The sequence below is a fragment of the Physeter macrocephalus genome, chromosome 12, assembly GCF_002837175.3.
Source record: "Physeter macrocephalus isolate SW-GA chromosome 12, ASM283717v5, whole genome shotgun sequence".
Classification (NCBI taxonomy): domain Eukaryota; kingdom Metazoa; phylum Chordata; class Mammalia; order Artiodactyla; family Physeteridae; genus Physeter; species Physeter macrocephalus.
In genome coordinates this window covers 45,372,920-45,389,666 of record NC_041225.1, presented here as the reverse complement: position 1 = coordinate 45,389,666, position 16,747 = coordinate 45,372,920, and the positions used below count along the sequence as shown (strand labels likewise).

The window sequence follows — 16,747 nt, the reverse complement described above, 5'->3', positions numbered from 1 at the left end:
ACATCTTGGCCCCCCTCGGCACCCCTGCACCCTCGGGACGCGACAGTGTGTGACCAGCGATCAGGGTTTATTTGCTTTGCTATTCAGCCAAGGCCTGGAATGAATTTGGCCACCACAGGGGCTCTTTGGGGCCCAGCTGGTCGGGCACACAGGAGAGGCCCCTTAGGGGGTCTCTGAAAGCTGTCAGATGCCTACCTGATGGGCACATGTTTTCTCTTGTTTACACTGTCCTCAGGGGAGGAGGTGTCTAAATGCTGGCTCACAGGGGAAGGTCTATTTCACCCTCCCGTGTACTTGAACCTGCTGTGGTTGCCTTGCCTTTAGGGGAAAAAAGAGCCCGCTTCACCCGTTTAGGGGAAATAAGAGCCCTTTCTTGATGGAGTCCCTTGATCAAATCCAGGAGGTGCTGGAATGTTGGAGAATTCCTATGGTGTGGGTAACACACCTGACCCAAGGCTCCCATTCTAGATCCTGTCTCCGAAGGGGCTGTCCCCCACATCCTGTGCCCTGTCCCGCAGACAGGAGGCCTCCCAGGAGGTAGGAAGCAGCGGCCTCCAGACCCTGAGCCTCCCAGGCCGTGTCCAGATGTGACCTAGGAACACAGTGTCCACTCCGGCGTACAGGTCCCTGATGCACGGCGATGCCTTGAAGAGTGTCTTAGTCTGGGTCCCTTACCTCCTGTCCCCTTCTAGAAACAGTCCCGGGGGCAGGTCCCAAATCAGACTGTCCCTGCCAGTCTAGGCAGAACGCAGAAAGTGGTTTCCTCTCTCAGGCACCACAGGGCCCTCCGGGATCTGCGTCATCCCCGCCCCGCATGGACCACAAGCAGAGTGTGTAGTGGGAATAGCAGAGCTTGGGAGTCAGAAAGGCCTGGGTTCGAAACCCGGCTGTGCCACTTCTCAGCTGCGTGAGTTTGGACAATTCTTTCCACCTCTGAGCCTCGGTGTCTTTATCAGTAAAGTGGGGGCAACACCCCCTCTCTCACAGGCTATTGTGTGAATGAAGCGATGCTGAGCCGAGGCTCAGGTGGGAATTCCTTTGCATCTGACACCAGCGCAAGCATTCCAGGGCCACTGCACCCTCATTCTCAGACATGGCATAATGGGGCTTCCTTGATTATCCCAGTGGAAGCAGATGGGAGGTATCTCTGTGCCTGAGGGACCTGCCACCAAGACTCAGGAGCCCTACAGTCCTCAGGGGAGAGGTGTGCGGGTGCAGCAGGGTGCTGACACCGCCTTTTCTTGGCTCTAACACCTGCGGTGAGCATTCCACAGGCCCCTCAGACACCGTGCTGTGCGACCCTCAGCGCTGTCCTGCTGTGGCCAAGTGCTCCTGGGGCTCAGAGGAGAGGAGCGTGGGATGGTCACGGATAAAGATTTTATTCCAAAAAGCCAACCCGGCGATGCCGTGGCTCTCAGGCATCATGCTCTGAGCTCAAAGTAGCAGTCCCGCATCTGCCGCTCCGGTGGGGAGACCCTCTTCCCTGATGGGAATGTCTGGTAGGTCCTCAGGTTCTCAGGGGATGCTCTTAAAAGGTGCCACTTCTTCTTCGGGCCCAGAGGAGGCCTGGGGGTGAGGATGGAGCTAGCGTCGTGCAGTGAACCAGCTAGGGAGGGTGAAAAGGGCCCATTTCCCAGCCCGTGCTGCCGATGGCCCTGCTGGCTGCTCGTCAGCTTGACATCTGGTAAGTCACCCCGCACTCGAGGTCAGAATGACTTGTGTTTGCACAGCGGTACGGTGGTTAAGAGCAAGGACATAGGTGTCAAGACGCTGGGATGGATTCTGGCCCAATTCCTGCTAGAAGTGTACACATGTAAAAATGGACTAATGTCGGTACCTCCCTCCTAGCTCTGTTTTGAGGAGTAGATGAAGTAATGCGTCCAAAGCACTTAACATAATGCTGAACCAGGAGCAAACACTCAACAAGTGTTATGAGAAATGGGCTGCTGCTCCTGATGACGATGGTGATGGTGGTGGTGACAATGACGGCAGTGGACCTCAGGGAAGGACGGGGACTTTCCCCAGGCCACAGAGATGACCAGGGTAAAGGCTGAGTGCAGACACTGACCCTCTTACTCCCAAGCACCTAGCTGGTCCTCTGTGTTAGATGTGAAGCTGTCAGCAGTGGCACAGGCTGCCAGGCAGTTTGGAGAAGGAACAGAGCTGGGCGTCCTGGGGTCCCACAGCTGCAGGAGATGCACATCCTGCCTGGAGAGGTCTCAAGGGGAGACTTGTCCCCAGACGAGGCCCTGCACTGTGTCCAGGGATGGACTGGCTCAGAGCCACCCCAAGGGCGGAGATGGCCAACCTAGAATCCTAGAGCTGGCGTTGGGAGATCTGGGTTCCCTCAGTTCTGCCTTCAACCAGACTCGCCATGGCACAAGTTCCCGAGGCCATTGTGGAGTCTCAGTGTCCGTAGTTAGAAAATGGGCCCATCTGTCCTGCACAGAAGAGCCTATAGAGGATGTTAAATTGTGCCTTTAAAAACCATTAAACTCTATGGAAAGGGTTGCTGCTTTATCAATAACAGCAACGGCAAGGCCCAGGGCTCTTGAGGCAAGCAATGGGTCAGCATGGAGTTGGAAACCCAAGATCTGCCCACTGACCTCCCGATGGCCCCTACTCCACAGGACACCTCACAGCGTAGACTTCTCATCTCCCTGCCTGGGTGTCAGGAGGGAGAGTGAGGAAACCACACGCCCGGATTATCTCACGGGGCAGAGCTGGCCTTCCCCGGCAGAAGAAGCTCTCCCAGATAAAAGCGGCAAAGGGTGGACGGGGAGGAACTTTCACGTGTGTTAGAGGGACAGTTGGACTTTGAAAAATATGTTCACGTCCCTAAAAGAACATTTTTCTGAGTCTGGGCTGGGGCTGGGGAGACAGCCCTGTTTTGTGTAGTACCCTCTGGGTCCACCAGAGGGCAGAAGCTCCTTGCTGCACCGACGGGCTGTGCTGGCGTTTGGACGAGTGTAGCTGCAAGGCTGCCATTGCAGGGGGAGAAGCCTGCAGACTCAGGCCAGCAAGGATTATGGGGTTTGCTCCCAAACTCCCAGGGCATCTGAAAATGCTCTTCCCGATTCCGCCCATTCAGGTTCCTGGCATCCCTCCTGAGGCTGCTGAAACCCTGACCCCCTTGCTCTGTAACCGTCACCCTGTGCACTGTGGGGTAAAGACTTAACTCATTTCTCAGTCTGGGGGCCTGCATGCCTGGCAAAAGCAGGTGCCCTACGGCGGTGTGTTGAATGTATGGATGAGGGGAGGTCAGGCACTCACAGGTCGGTGGGGATGGGGTACCGTTCCCACTCCCTCACAGGCAGCACGAAGTAGGGGACCCGGGGCACCAGCCCGTCTTGTCTTGCTAGTACTCCCGATGCTGCTGTGTCATCTACAGCTCAACCAAGGAAGAGATGACAGGTCGTTAAGTGTGCAGGAGTGACCTCGGGCACCTGCGGCCCCTGCCTGGCTGTACCTGGGCAGGGGGGTGGGGGTCGTCTCCCCTAATGCCCTCAGAGAAGAGTCCCCAGCTAGGTGTCCTCCTGAGCCTCAGCTCCTGTCACCACACCAGCTTTGCTAGGGCAAGTAAGCAAGGCAGGGGACCAGCAGAGGGAGGGTATGTGAAGCCTGGCTCAGTAGGTGGCACAGGTAAGCTGTGTGTGTGTGTGTGTGTGTGTGTGTGTGTGTGTGTGTGTGTGTCCCTTTCCCTCCCTCCCGGGCAGGTTGTGGTCTGTGAGCCAAGGTGGAGGGAAAGAGCGTCCCAGGCGCACAACCCGGTTCCACAGCTCGTCGGAGTCTGACCACCTGGACCCGGTCATCTCTCCCGGGAAGCTGCCTTCTCATGCAGTCCCCACCCTGGGGGCCAGGAGGCGTCTGTGTCCTTGAAATCAGGCTGGGAGGGATGCTTGCCAGGGAGCTGAGGGGGTCAGTGAGGTTTCCAGGACCACAGGGGAGGGGGAGCCCTGGCCTCCCCTGAGGGCGGTGAGTGCCTGTGAGCCTGTGGCAGGCTGGAATGCGTCCGAACAGATCCAGAGGAGGCTTTCTGAGCCTGGGGAGCAGGATAAGGACGGGGTGGGGGGGTGGTGAGCAGGCCCCCCCTCCATCCGCCTCTGTTCCCCTGAGGGAAGCTGGGGTCTGCTCTGCGGCTGAGGCCGATTCGAGCTCATCCTCAATGGGCCTGCGGAGCAGGGAGGTGGTGTCAGGTGGCACCCGGATCCGGGTGTACAATCGAGAGTCGACTTGGGGCTGGAACCGGGGGGGGGGGCCTCAGCGGCCCTCAGTGCGTGTTGGGGGGGGGCTCAGCGGCCCTCAGTGCGTGTGATTCATCCTGGGGTGAATCTTAGGGCTTTTGCTCAGAAAGCAGGTAAACAAGCACCCAGTGGGAGAGGCTGCTGGGCAGAGGTGAGGGCGGGAACATCCCCAAAGGCTCCCAGCTCTCCCACCAGTGGGAGAAGCACTCTGGAGCCCCCAGAGTAGGGGGAGGTCAGGGAAGCAGAGCGCTGAGCCCCTCCCCACTCCCCGGCCAAACTCACCAGGTTCCCTGCTGGTTCAGGGGCTCTGAGGAAGCAAACAGAGGCGCTCTGGAGGCTGAGAGTGTCCCCTGGCCCCCGGCGGTCACTCCCTCCCCACCGTGTGGGGAGAGGGGACGTCGGGGGGAGGGGAAGGGGTGGCAGTAGCCCAGCCCGGGGCACCCACCTGCTAGAAGCGCTAGAGCTCGGCCGAGCGGCTACTGTCCAGGTTGAAGCGGGTGCAGCTGGGGGCGCGCAGCCAGCGGTCACTCAGCACTTGGTTGGGTTTTAGGGACAAGATGGCTGGGAAGTGGCCGCCTTTGCTGAAGGGAGCGCGGCTCTTCTCCAGGGCTGCGTTGCGCTGCTCCTGGCAGTACTTGAGCGTGGTGGTGCCGTGGGGGGAGCCGAAGGAGAAGGCCACGCCAGGTGGCTTGGGACCTGAGAGAGCCGGGGGGCGGGGGGAGATGGGTGGAGGGCTGCAGGCCAGTTCCGAGAGGCCTTTCAAGATTGCGGGCGAGGTCAGCGGCCCCGCTGGTCACCTCCGGGCCTTGAGAGGTTTCCTAAGGTACGCGGCCCAGCTCGAGCCTCTGGGGAAGGACAAGTGAAAGAGGCTCTGGGCCTCTGCCTCTCCAAAGAGGTCATCTCTCCAGACCAGAGGCTCACACAGGGGCCAGGACACCTGGGTTCCAGTCCTGAGCCCCTCAGCGAGGCTGCAGGCAAGTCGCTCTCCCTCGATGGCCCTCCTGACCCTTGCCTCTGTCTCTGCCTCATCGGTTACCCTACGGCCCGGTTGTAAACAGCCATAGCAGTTCCTGTGTGTAATGGCTCTCCCTGCCCCCCACCCCACCTTTCCCCTCACTCTCCCCACTGGGCTCTCGCCCGCTGCCTTCTGCCATCAGGAATGACAAACCTGTCCACCACCACCCCATCCCCTGCTCCTTGCCTCCCAGTACTAAAAGGTCCTTTAAGACTTGCCTAAATGTCACTTCTTTGAAGAAGCCTTTCCTTGCCACCTCTTCTAGGTCTAGGTGGGTCCCACTCTCTGTTCTCTCTGTGCCCTAAACCCCTTCCACGAGCTGCATCTCACCCTGTCCTGCTACTGTCCGCTTACATCTTGTCTCCCTGCTAGACTGGGAGCTTCTCGAGGGCAGAGTTTGATCACATCTTACTCACGTTTGATCCCCAGTTCTCCGAACCGGGTCAGGCACGTGGTCTGTGGGCAGGAAATGTCTATTAAACAAACGACAAGGTGAGTAGCTGATGTGTCAACAGTACCAGTGATGTTACGGTGAGACCTACAGACACAGACACTGAAAGCCAGTGGCCATGCTCCAGGACCCTCCAGTGCATCTCCTGAGACCACCCCACTGCGATGCTTGACGTCTTACTTCCTCTCGGTGGAGCTCCCTCCCTGACATGAAAACATTCCCAGGGAAGCCCCGGAAAGTGCAGGGAGCCGGCCTGGCCACTGCCAGTCTAGGGCTTCTCCATTTCAGGAACTCATCCTGCACCAGAGGCCAAAGCACAGTGAGGCCTTTGAAGACGTGCTTCAGTATTACCTCTGAGGGCTGCCCTGGGCCTCAGGCTCCTCACAGGTAGAATGGGTGTTGGTCTAGAGTTAGAAAGAAATGCATGATTTCATCTTTGGATGAAAGGCAAGAAAGTTAAGCACCGTGATTATTGATGCACCTTCCAATGGCTTTCCACTGTAGGCAGAATAGAAGGAGTCCTTCCCCGGTTCCTGGTCCTACCCTCCCTCCGCAGCTCTACCTTCCTGCGATCCTGCAGCATTCGAGGCTAGCCCGGGGCCAGAGCAGTGAGCAACGGGGCTACAGAGCGGGCAGCAGAGGGGAGAGACCCTCCACTGGCCTCAGGCCTTTCTCCAGCCTCACCTCTCTCGTCCCTTGGCTTCTTTCTGCCCTGGGTGCCGTGACCATGGTGGTCCTAACCCTCTCCCTCCTGCCTCAGTGACCCTTCCTGTTGGCCCCTCCTGAGTTCCTTGCTGGCGGCCACGTCTCCTGTCCTCGAAAGATGGTGGGGTTGGTGAGTCCCTGTGAGCCTGTGGGGTCACCTTGGCCACTTTCAGGACGGAGTCCTCCTCTTTGCCATGGCCTTCCCCCTCCTGGGCTGCAGCGCCCTCTCCTGCCTCACCAAGGCCTCACTCCCCCATCCGTCCCTCCCTGTCTTTCGGCCTCTGTCCCCCCTCCCAGCCATCTGGGATCTCTCCTGCTCCCCTAGTGTCTTCTCCTCTGCCCACATACATTCAAAGCTTTTCCTAGATGGCAAAATTCCACACTTGGCCTTGCTGCTTTCTACAACCCTTTCTCTTCCTTTATTTCCAAATTTCTCCAAGGAATCCTCTATACTACTTTCTGCCTTCATTTCTCCTATTCCTATGCTTTCCTTCTGACCCGTCACTTGAATGTGTGCTTGTGCTTTTTCATGAAGGTCGTATAAGATCATCCAGTCGCCAAATCCAACATCCTTGGCCCACACTCCCTCTCTGCAACATTTGCACCGATGAAGAAACTCATTTGGAAGAAGCATCACCTGAGATAAAGAGGCAGAGTCCCTGAAGGTTCGTTGTGCTGTGTATGAAATGTCATAAAAATAGCAATGCCATCATCAAGAAGTCAAAGACAAGTGGTTGGGAGGTGCTTCCTCCTTCATCGCGATGAGTCCTTCCATGTGGAGGGAACTGTCCACCAGTCGTCTCCAGCCCTCACTTGCTCTTCCACATTAGAAGTGGAGGAACGTCTACCTCGGTGGGGGGGGTGAAGCCCACTCTCCCTCCCTCTTTTGCTTGGAAGCAAGGAAGCCCACCCTGCTCCTCCACGCCCTGTTTTGGGGGACCCACTCTGCCCTTCAGGAGGAAAGCCTGCCCCAGCCCAGCCTGGCCATCTCATCCGGGTTCACCGTCAGCCCCATTCTCCGACGCCAGCTTTCCCTCTTTTATCTTCTTTCTCAAGTGGTTCAGAACGCAGGGGATGAAAGAGGTGCCGGTCACCAGGTGTTGCCAAACTCCAACACAGAGAAAATGAAGCAACAGAATGAAAACTAAAGGAACAACCGTCTACAGCACTCTGCAAAGAGCATGACCCGAGAACATCGAACTGGCCAGTCATCCAGGTGTAAAGGCAGCTGTACGAAAGAGCTCGGGAAATAAAGCACCCAAAGCTCTTCTTGAAAGCAGTGCTCAATGATGAAACCCTGCCAACTAAGAGATGAGTCAAAAGAACAAAATACTCAGGAACGTAGAACCTCCGTAAGAATGACTGGTGGTTACTTCACATCTATTTAAGTGCAGAGAACCAAGAATAGCTACTAGGTGAAGGCTGGCTGCAGAAAAGAATGTAAATGTTATAAAACCTGTCACAGGAAAAAATAATTTAAGCAACAAAAGTTGAGGGGCGGGCGGAGGGGAGATGGACGCGCACCTAGAATTCCTAAAGCATAGGCAACCCCTGACGTCTAAAATTGAAACACGTTGGTGAAAACAACACAACGTAATTACTCTAACCCCTTAACGGTGCTTATTCTCTCTCCCTCTCTCCGTCAGAGGGAACTTTTAGAAACAGGGGTCTCTTATGATGAATTAGCATTTATCTAAAATCTGTTCTTCCACTTTACTTCAGTATCTTTCTCTTCAGTTAAGTCTGAGTAACATTAAATTTCATGCTTTTCATTTTAAAATAGTAAGTACGGGAAGATCATATATTTATGAAATTGCTCGCTTATCTTTCTATCCATCGATCCATCCACCCATCCATTTAGCCTTTTATCTGAATATACACATAAAAAGAAACCTAAAATGATTTTTAGGTTAATTCTAGGTGTTTGGATTTGGGGTGATTTGTGGCATTCTTCTTTACCTGCACAGGTAATACTTTTTAAGAGAGTCAGATGGCATTAAGAGTTACTTTATCGGGAACCCACTGTGTGCAGGTGCGATGCTAGGTGTCGAGAATACAAAAGGCTGCATCGCTCAGCCCTCCTTCCTCCCGCCTCCCCCTCATTCGGTATTTATTGAGTCCTGGTGCGTGTGTGCAGGAATGGTGCTGGCAGACAAGGCTCTAATGCTATTAAACGCGAGGAGGGAAGGCCCATTCCCCTGAAGGTCGGGTGGGGAGAGTACTGGTGGAGCTCCACGAAGGGGTCTCCATCGGGGGAGGCTTTGAGGAAAACCTCAGTGTGGAGGAGGACGGACTGGAGTCCGGCTCTCTTCCCCTGCTCATCTTCTAGGTGCTGGCGTTGCCCCAGGGTCCTCTTCTCTCTTCAGGGACCCACTCCCTCTGGGAGAGCTCGTCCACGTTAGACTTCCAACACCGAGGACACCCAGATCGGTGTCTCCAGCTCCGACCCTTCTCCCGGCTACAGATCCACACACCCAGCTGTCCACCGAGGGCTTGCCTAGCTGTCCACCGACTGCTTGCCCAGCTGTCCGCTGAGGGCTTGCCCGGCTGTCCGCCGACGGCTTGCCCAGGGCCCCCAGACTCAGCACAACTGAAGACAGCCCGCTGCTCCTCCTGGACATCTCTGTCCTGGCTGACACCACCTCGCCCACAAGAAACCGGGCATCACCCTGCCAACCATCGCCTCCAACCTCCCCCAAGTCCTGCTTTTGCTCCCTCCTTAGTGACTTTCCCACGGCCCTCCTCTATCCCATGGCTACCAGCCCTCCTCGTGCTCACCTGGACAGCCTCAGATCTCCCAGCCAGTCCCCTAGACCAAGTGTCACCCCTGCAGCCTGTCGTCCACACTGATGCCAGAGTGACCTTTCATCATCTGATCACCATGGCTCACCTCTCTTTTCACTTCCCCACGGGCGCCCTATGCCCCAGAAGTGTTACATCCCTGGGGCCCCACGTGCTCTCCAAGCCTTCACACACGTTTCCTCCACCTGCATCTCCTCCTGCCTCCTGGGGCATCTCGCCCTCACTCACAGAGCCAGGCTCCCTGTCGCCTCCCCTGGCCGCCCACCCTCTGCCCAGCATCTCTGCCTCACAGCCGGATTATGATCCTTCATCGACACCAGGATCCACATTAGCTCAGCCCCTCTGCTAGTGAGTGTTCTCTTTTATCCTCAAAACCTACACAGCCCCTGACACATGACAAGTGCTCAATAATGTTCACTGAAGGAGGCCGAAGTCCAGAAGCCGGGGGCACCATTTCCTGGAACGCTGCGCTCCCGTCTGCCGAGCACACCGGCCCAGAGAGTCCCACCCACAGGGGCCTCTGCGCACCTCAAAGAAAGGAGCTATAGAAAAGTGACATGTCGTCGTGATTCTTGTCTTTGCCACCCCCAGGCTCTCTGCCACACTCCTCCTCTGCTCCCTGCTTTCCCACCTTCTCTGAATGCCAAGATATTTGCATCCCAATAGAAGAAAAGCCCTCTCCTCCGCAATCCTCCTAAGGTTCTGCGTGGGTTCTGGATTCCATTCAGCTCCTCTTGCTGTGGGCGGGGCCCGTGCACATGCGCGTGTATGTGTGCGCGCGCGCGCGCGCCCATGCACATGGTCATATTTATTTAGCCCTCGGCGGGCACACCTTGACTAGTAGGTCTACGTCCCTGTACGCACTTGCATTTGCGAGCTGTGAGCATGACGGTGCGGTTCCATGGTAGAGCCCCGCGTTTGTTGGGCGTGTGGCACGCCACGGTGGAGAGGACAGAGGGGAGCGGCATGTTTCACAATGGAGCATCGAATGGTCCCTACGGGCCCTCACACCTCCTCCTCGACCCCTTCATCCATCCCTGCCCCTCACCCACCTGCGCACCACACAAGCTTGGAGAAGGTGCTCAGCCCGGTCCACAGACAAAGCCCCCTGTGGTTACTGCGCACACAGGGAGCCATCCCTCCCCGCCTCTTAATAGCACCGCTTGGTCCCCCAGCTAACAGTCAAATTAATTACCGTTCACCATCAGGGATCCCATGAGCAGCTTATTAACTAATTAACTTGTTACTGTTCAGCCTGTTCTCGTTCCAAGAGCGCCCTCGTCTCCACACACTTCCTGCTGAGCACGGTTCTGATCAGATCCCTCCCTTGGGCAACAACCTTCAAGGGCTCCCCATCACCTGGGAAATTAAGACCAAACTGGGCCAGGTGCTCGAGGCCCTGCTTGACGTGGGCCCCTGTGAGAGGTCTTTCCAGTCTTATCACCCACTTCTGTGCCCCAGTGTAACTGAGCAGGAGCCTACGGGGCTTTCCGGGGACAGAATCCCCAAACATGTCCTCCGCCTGCTTCTTGTCTGTAGCAAAACTTCAGCCTCCTAGGCCTTCCCGGAGTCCCAAAGAATAAATTTAATCAGAGACGCGAGAAAATGCAGAAAGAAAGGAAAACAGTCAAGCAAGACAAAATAATAATAGTTCAGCCATTCAACGAAGTCAAGGACCTCTAGTTCCTCCGCAAGGACCATAGATAATATTCTGAGCCACGTCCTTTGAGCCATTTTGCAGATACTGACCCCACCAGGGGGAAGAAGTTAATTGTATGCTGCCCGCAAGGATGTAGAACCCAGACCGGTTGGAACCAGAAGGTTGATGATGGTAACTCCTGACGACCTCACCACCGACCAATCAGAAGAATGTCCACGAGCTGATCACACACCCCACAAACCCCCCCCCACCCCTATTTTTTTTTTTTTTTTTTTTTTTTTTTTTTGTGGTACGCGGGCCTCTCACTGTTGTGGCCAGGCTCTGGACGCGCAGGCTCAGCGGCCATGGCTCACGGGCCCAGCCGCTCCGCGGCATGTGGGATCCTCCCGGACCGGGGCACGAACCCGTATCCCCTGCATCGGCAGGCGGACTCCCAACCACTGCGCCACCAGGGAAGCCCACGCTATCTTTAAAAACCTTTGCCTGAAAGCCTTTGGGGAGTTGGGGGCTTTTGAGCACTAGCTACTTGGACTCCTTTCTTGGTGTCCTGCAATAAACGCGGCACTTTCCTTCACAGCAACCCAGGTCAATGGATTGGTTTCACTGTGCGCAGGCAAGCAGACCCAAGTTTGGTTCGGTAACACCAGCTTTGCTACTCCAAGCAAATAGGCCATTTGTTGCTTTCAAAGCATATTCTGCTGGTACCTCCACCCCATGCCTTTCCCCATGCCATCCCCTCCGTCCAGAAGATGCTTCCTCCTCTCCCCAAATTGTGATCTTATCCATCCTTCAAGGTACATTTCCTACACCCCCTTTCCCATCGAGCCTCTTCCGACCCACCCATAGACCATGCCTGTCCCTGCCATTGAACTGTCTTCGATCTTTGTGCCTCTCTTATGTCTCAATTCACATTCTGCTGTGTTGTAATTACCTGGGCCCTGTATATTCTTCCTTTCTGAACTGTCAATCATGGGGAGAGAGGGCTGTGTTCTACTCATACTTGCATCCCTGGTACCCAGTAGATGCTCTGTAAGTATTTGCTGAATTGAACTGACAAATGGGAGCACAGCTCTATGGGCTTATGATTCTTCTGCAGAGAAGGAGGGTCCCTGTTACAAAGCACAGGTTGCCGGAGCCCCCCATCCCCTGTTCTTAGGAAGCCTCCCCAGTTCCTCAGGGCTGTGTGAGTGGCATCAGGTAGCTATGTGGGCACTTGAGCCTCCTACATCCTCCTGGGCAGACGGCCTTTGTTTTGTCCTGCGGGATGCAGGGGAATGTCAAGTGTTCGGACTGGGAGCCCGGTGAGGTGTGGTGAGAGGCAGAGAGCAAAGGGATGGGTACCACCTAGATCTGACCTGTGGGCAGGAAGCACAGAGTCTCACTGAGCCAGTCTCATCCCTCCAAAAGCCTTACCACCCCAGGATCTCTGACCCGAGAGCTCCCTGCTCACTGCAGGGAGGGCACACGGGCCAGAAAGTGGCAAAATGTCTGAGGGCTGTACTGCCCAGGGCGGCGAGGGAGCAGGTGGAGCATGCTTATCTGAGGACCAGCATCTTGTTCCCTCAGTACCCAGAATCAGGCCTTGAACACTGTAGAGATCTAACTGATGATCATTGCTAGCCGTTGGGGAGAGTAGGGTGTTGAAGTCACAGAGACCTGGCTGGGCAACCTGATGAAAGACCTTGGGCAGTTTTGCATCTGGGTTGACAACTGGGTTGTTGTGAAGATTTATTTTTTTTTAAGTTTGTAAAAAGCCCAGCTCAGTGCCTGGCATATAATAGGTGCTTATACATGGGGGTTCACAGTGCTACTACAGGGCCTCAGGGACCTGGTTCCAGCCCAGCTCTTCCATCACCAGCCTGAGGCTCAGGCAAGCCCCCATGCCCCAGACCTCGGTGACCACGTCTGGAACGGGAGGTGGTGGTGGGGCTGGACTGCCTAGTTTCCGAGGTCCTCACCACTGCAAGTATTTCTGCCTCTATGAGTAAAACTGGTAAGGAGGACGATCTGAGTGTCAGAAGAGACTGGCTGCACTTAAAATCCTGTGATTCATCTTTGAAAAGACATACCAAATAATAATTACCCAAGTGTGGCAGGGAATCTTGGATTCTTTCATTACGTTAACAAAGTTGCCAATAAGGTAGCATTTAGACACATAAGACAACTCAATTCATTCCTTGCTGAGAATCTTTAGGGAGAGTACATCCCTCCCAGAAAGATCCAGCCAAGAAAGTAACACATACAGGCTCAGCTGCTCAAACTAGCCCATCCACGCTTGGAATCTTATTTATGATTCACTTGTTATCACAATTTCTAGATCAGTCAGAGGACAGGGCACTCAAGGGAAGTGCAGACGAGTGGCGTGGATAGAGAAGTACCCTGGGATTGCTTCTGAAACATGCAGCTTCCCTCCCCACAACCTGGGACGGAGTGGGGGAGCCGTGGGGGAGGGTTAGGTTCCAGTGGAGACTGTGGTGGGCTTAAGACAAAAATATAGCAATGTATGAAATCAAATTTCATGATAAACACCCATTGTGTGGTGTAAACACCACTATCCAAGGCTGCAGAGATGGTTTTGAACTAAACCTTATGTATTTACACCAGACTGGGAACCCCTCCAGGGCAGCCCCCCACTTGTTTGTCTTAACCCAACACCTGGCCCATCCCAAGCACTCAACACATCTTTATCAAAGGAATGCCTAAACGATTGAAAGAATTAATAGGAAAATCCTTAGTCATCTTCTCTAACACACCTGGCTTGACTTCAGGAAACAACTGTGACCTGGTAAATCAGCTTGGTCTGATGGGAACCGAAGCAGCTTTTGAGCTCTCTAAGGCCCAGGAAAGGCCCTGTCCACAAAGGGGCTGGATTAAAGCTACAGAACCTGCCCCTACTTACTGTACTACCTCTGTGTGCAGAGATTATTTTGATATCACAGCTCCTCCATGTCAGCCTTATTCTGCTTCAAGACAACCCAAACGTCACACAAAATATACACTGAGACCTTTTCTTGGTTTTGCAGTCTGTTTAGTTCGCAGAAGAGAGCATGTGTTTTTCCACCCACGTGGAGATCCTGCCGGCAAAACTCTCAAGACATTAATTTCATTCATTCTTTCAATACAGATGTGCAGGTGCTGTGCAGGCGGCTTCTCAGAATCCAGCCCCCATCCTCAATGGCCATGTTGACTGGTAGGAGAGAGGAGACAATCTCACACCCTGGAAGAGGAGTTTGGGAGTGGAAATCTCAGACACTTTGAGAAAAAGGACCAAAGAATGGAAGGGAGCCGTCAGACTTGCACCTTAGCTGTCTGGAGTGTGAAAACATCCAGAGAAAGGAAAAGCAGGTTTTGCCCTGCGTCGGAAAACGCTAAAGGCAGGGCAGGTCTGGGGGGCTGGGAAGCTTTCAAAGGCAGCATTCTGTGAGGATTAAGTGAGATCAGTGGGAGAACCGACGAGGCGATCCGGTGGGTAGCGTGCACCACTAAACGTTACTGCCGGTCCTGCCTTGTCAGATTCTTCGAGCCCCGCGCCCGGGTGCCCACCCGGTCGCCTTCGCTCCTTCAGCCAACAAGTAACCCATGTTGCGGGAATCCTGCGTGCCCGCGCTGTGGTGGGGGCCGAAGAGCCCGCGCCCTTCTCGGGGCTCCTCACCCTCTTGCACCTGCCCGGCGTCTCCGAACACCAACCCCACACGTCGTCTCCCCCTCCTCCCCCTGACCCGGACCGCAACCACGGTTATCCGGGCCCGGCGGGCTCCGCGCTCGCTAGGTACCGACTTCCTACCGAAGGGGACTGGAGAGCCCCCGCCGCGCCCAGCCACTGCCTGCTCTGAGAGCGCAAAGCCCTGGGGAGGCCACCCCGCCAGGTGAAAACTTGGCGCCCCGGGTTCCTTCAGCCCCCAAAGGGCGGAGTTTCGAGGCCGGTGGAGGGTTTCGTGGAGGGAGGAGGGGAGAGACCGCCCGCAGGGGCTCTGACCCCGAGGTTCAGGCGGGGCCTGGTGTGCGGCGGTCTTACCCGGCCATGAGGCCGGGGGGCACGTAGGCAGCGTTGAACTCGGTCAGTAGGGTGCCCGCGCCGCGGGAGGCCACGATGGGGGCGGCGAGCGCGCAGCGAGCCCGGGCGCTCTGGCCACACGGTCGACAGCGCGGGTTACCCGGCAACCGTGCGCCTGGCAACGCCAGGGGCGCTGCGCCGCCGCCGCGTTCCGGGGCCCCGCACCCGCTCGCCGTCCCCTTCTAGGAGCAGCCAGGCGGGGCGCGCCCGCGAGATGGTCCCGCATCTCCACGTGCTCCTGTGTGACCCCGCAAATCGCCGCTCCCACCCAAGCCTCCGTCTTCGCATCCTTGCATCTTTCAGCTTCCCCGCCAGGCCAGATGGGTGATGCTCCGAGGCGGGTCGGAGGTGCAAACGGTGCACAAAGCTGCAGCCCAAGCGCGCTCAGCCCCAGGGCCCGAGTGGCCACAGGGACCTCAAGAGCCATTGCTCCCCAGGGTTTTCCACCGGGCCCCCGTTCCGCGGGGCCTCCAGGAGGGGGCTGCAGACGTACGTCCCGCTTGGCGTGTTTGCCCAGGACACTGTAATTGAAGCGTGTGTGTGTGTGTGTGTGTGTGTACGAACGTCGGGAGTGAAGGACATTTCTCCTTAATCTCTCCTCTCCCTAGGAACTTCCTTCTCACCTCCGCTCGCCTCTCAAACTACTCCACAGAGAGGTTTACAAGTAAGGAGCAAAAGGCAATCGTGAAAAGGTCTAGTGTGCGATTTACACTTGCCCCAGTTCTGCAGCTCCGTCCCTCCTGTGAATCCAGGGTTGGGTGTTTGCCCCAGAGAGCAAAGCTTCAGCAGGCCCAGGTGCGGTTTCTTGGTCACAGTGCCTACCTCCTGTAAGTGTTCGGGGCGCACGCCCAGATTTCTCCAGTGACCCTCACACAGCCCTGGGCCACATGTAGGGCAGGGTGGGGCCTAAGGTCTTTAATTGGCGGGGGTGGCGGGGGTGTGATGACAGACAGCCTCCAAGGCGCCAGGCTCTTTGTGTCTTGCCGCCCACCTGCTCCCCGGCTCCCCCTACAGCAGTCCTGATGTCAGCAGGCACCTCTGCAGTTTAGCCTCGTCCGTCACAATCTCACTTCATCTGTCAGATGAGACGTGTTATCTTCACAGTTTGACTCTGTCAATGCCAGCTGATGAAGACCTCAGCTTCCAGAATCCTCAGAAGGCTCTCTCGGACAGATGACAATGGAACCGGCGGGGGCACAGACTTCCAAGAGGTGCAAGAGCAGGAAAACTGAGGCCCGGGGAGGAAAAGGAGCTGAAAGGGAATGAATGGTTGCAAATGGGATGGAAGACCCTCCACCCATCCTTCAAAATGCAGCCACTTCGGGGCTTTCCTGGTGGCGCAGTGGTTGAGAGTCCGCCTGCCTATGCAGGGGACACGGGTTCGTGCCCCGGTCGGGGAGGATGCCACATGCCGCGGAGCAGCTGGGCCCGTGAGTCATGGCCGCTGAGCCTGCGCGTCCGGAGCCTGTGCTCCGCAACGGGAGGGGCCGCGACAGTGAGAGGCCCGCGTACCGCAAAAAAAAAAAAAAAAAAAAGAAAAGAAAATGCAGCCACTTCTATAGATTTCTAAATTCTCCATGCAGAACGTGGGCTATGATAAGAGCAACATTCATAAAAGTTGTAAAAGAACAACCTTTAGTTCTTTAGAACAACTCCAGGAAGGTGGTCCTAAAGACCCCCCTCCCCAGACAAGGTCCGGTGCCCACTCCCTCTCCCCATTCATGGATTCCAAGCTGATCCACCCATGGACCCTTCGTCCTGGGTTCTATGTGCCTGTGTTCTAGTCCATTTGCCTCTTCTGCTTGAGGGCTAGTAC

General features: G+C 56.0%; 1 protein-coding gene across 1 annotated transcript; it reads right to left on the bottom strand.

Moving 5' to 3' along the window:
* Positions 1 to 1,421: 1,421 nt before the first annotated feature.
* On the bottom strand, positions 1,422 to 15,358 carry CIMIP2C (ciliary microtubule inner protein 2C). The gene is given in 7 exon segments (XM_024118694.1): positions 1,422 to 1,566; positions 3,274 to 3,343; positions 3,346 to 3,385; positions 4,690 to 4,932; positions 5,503 to 5,515; positions 14,893 to 15,002; positions 15,200 to 15,358. Coding segments are annotated over 7 exon segments (780 nt in total).
* Positions 15,359 to 16,747: the final 1,389 nt, after the last annotated feature.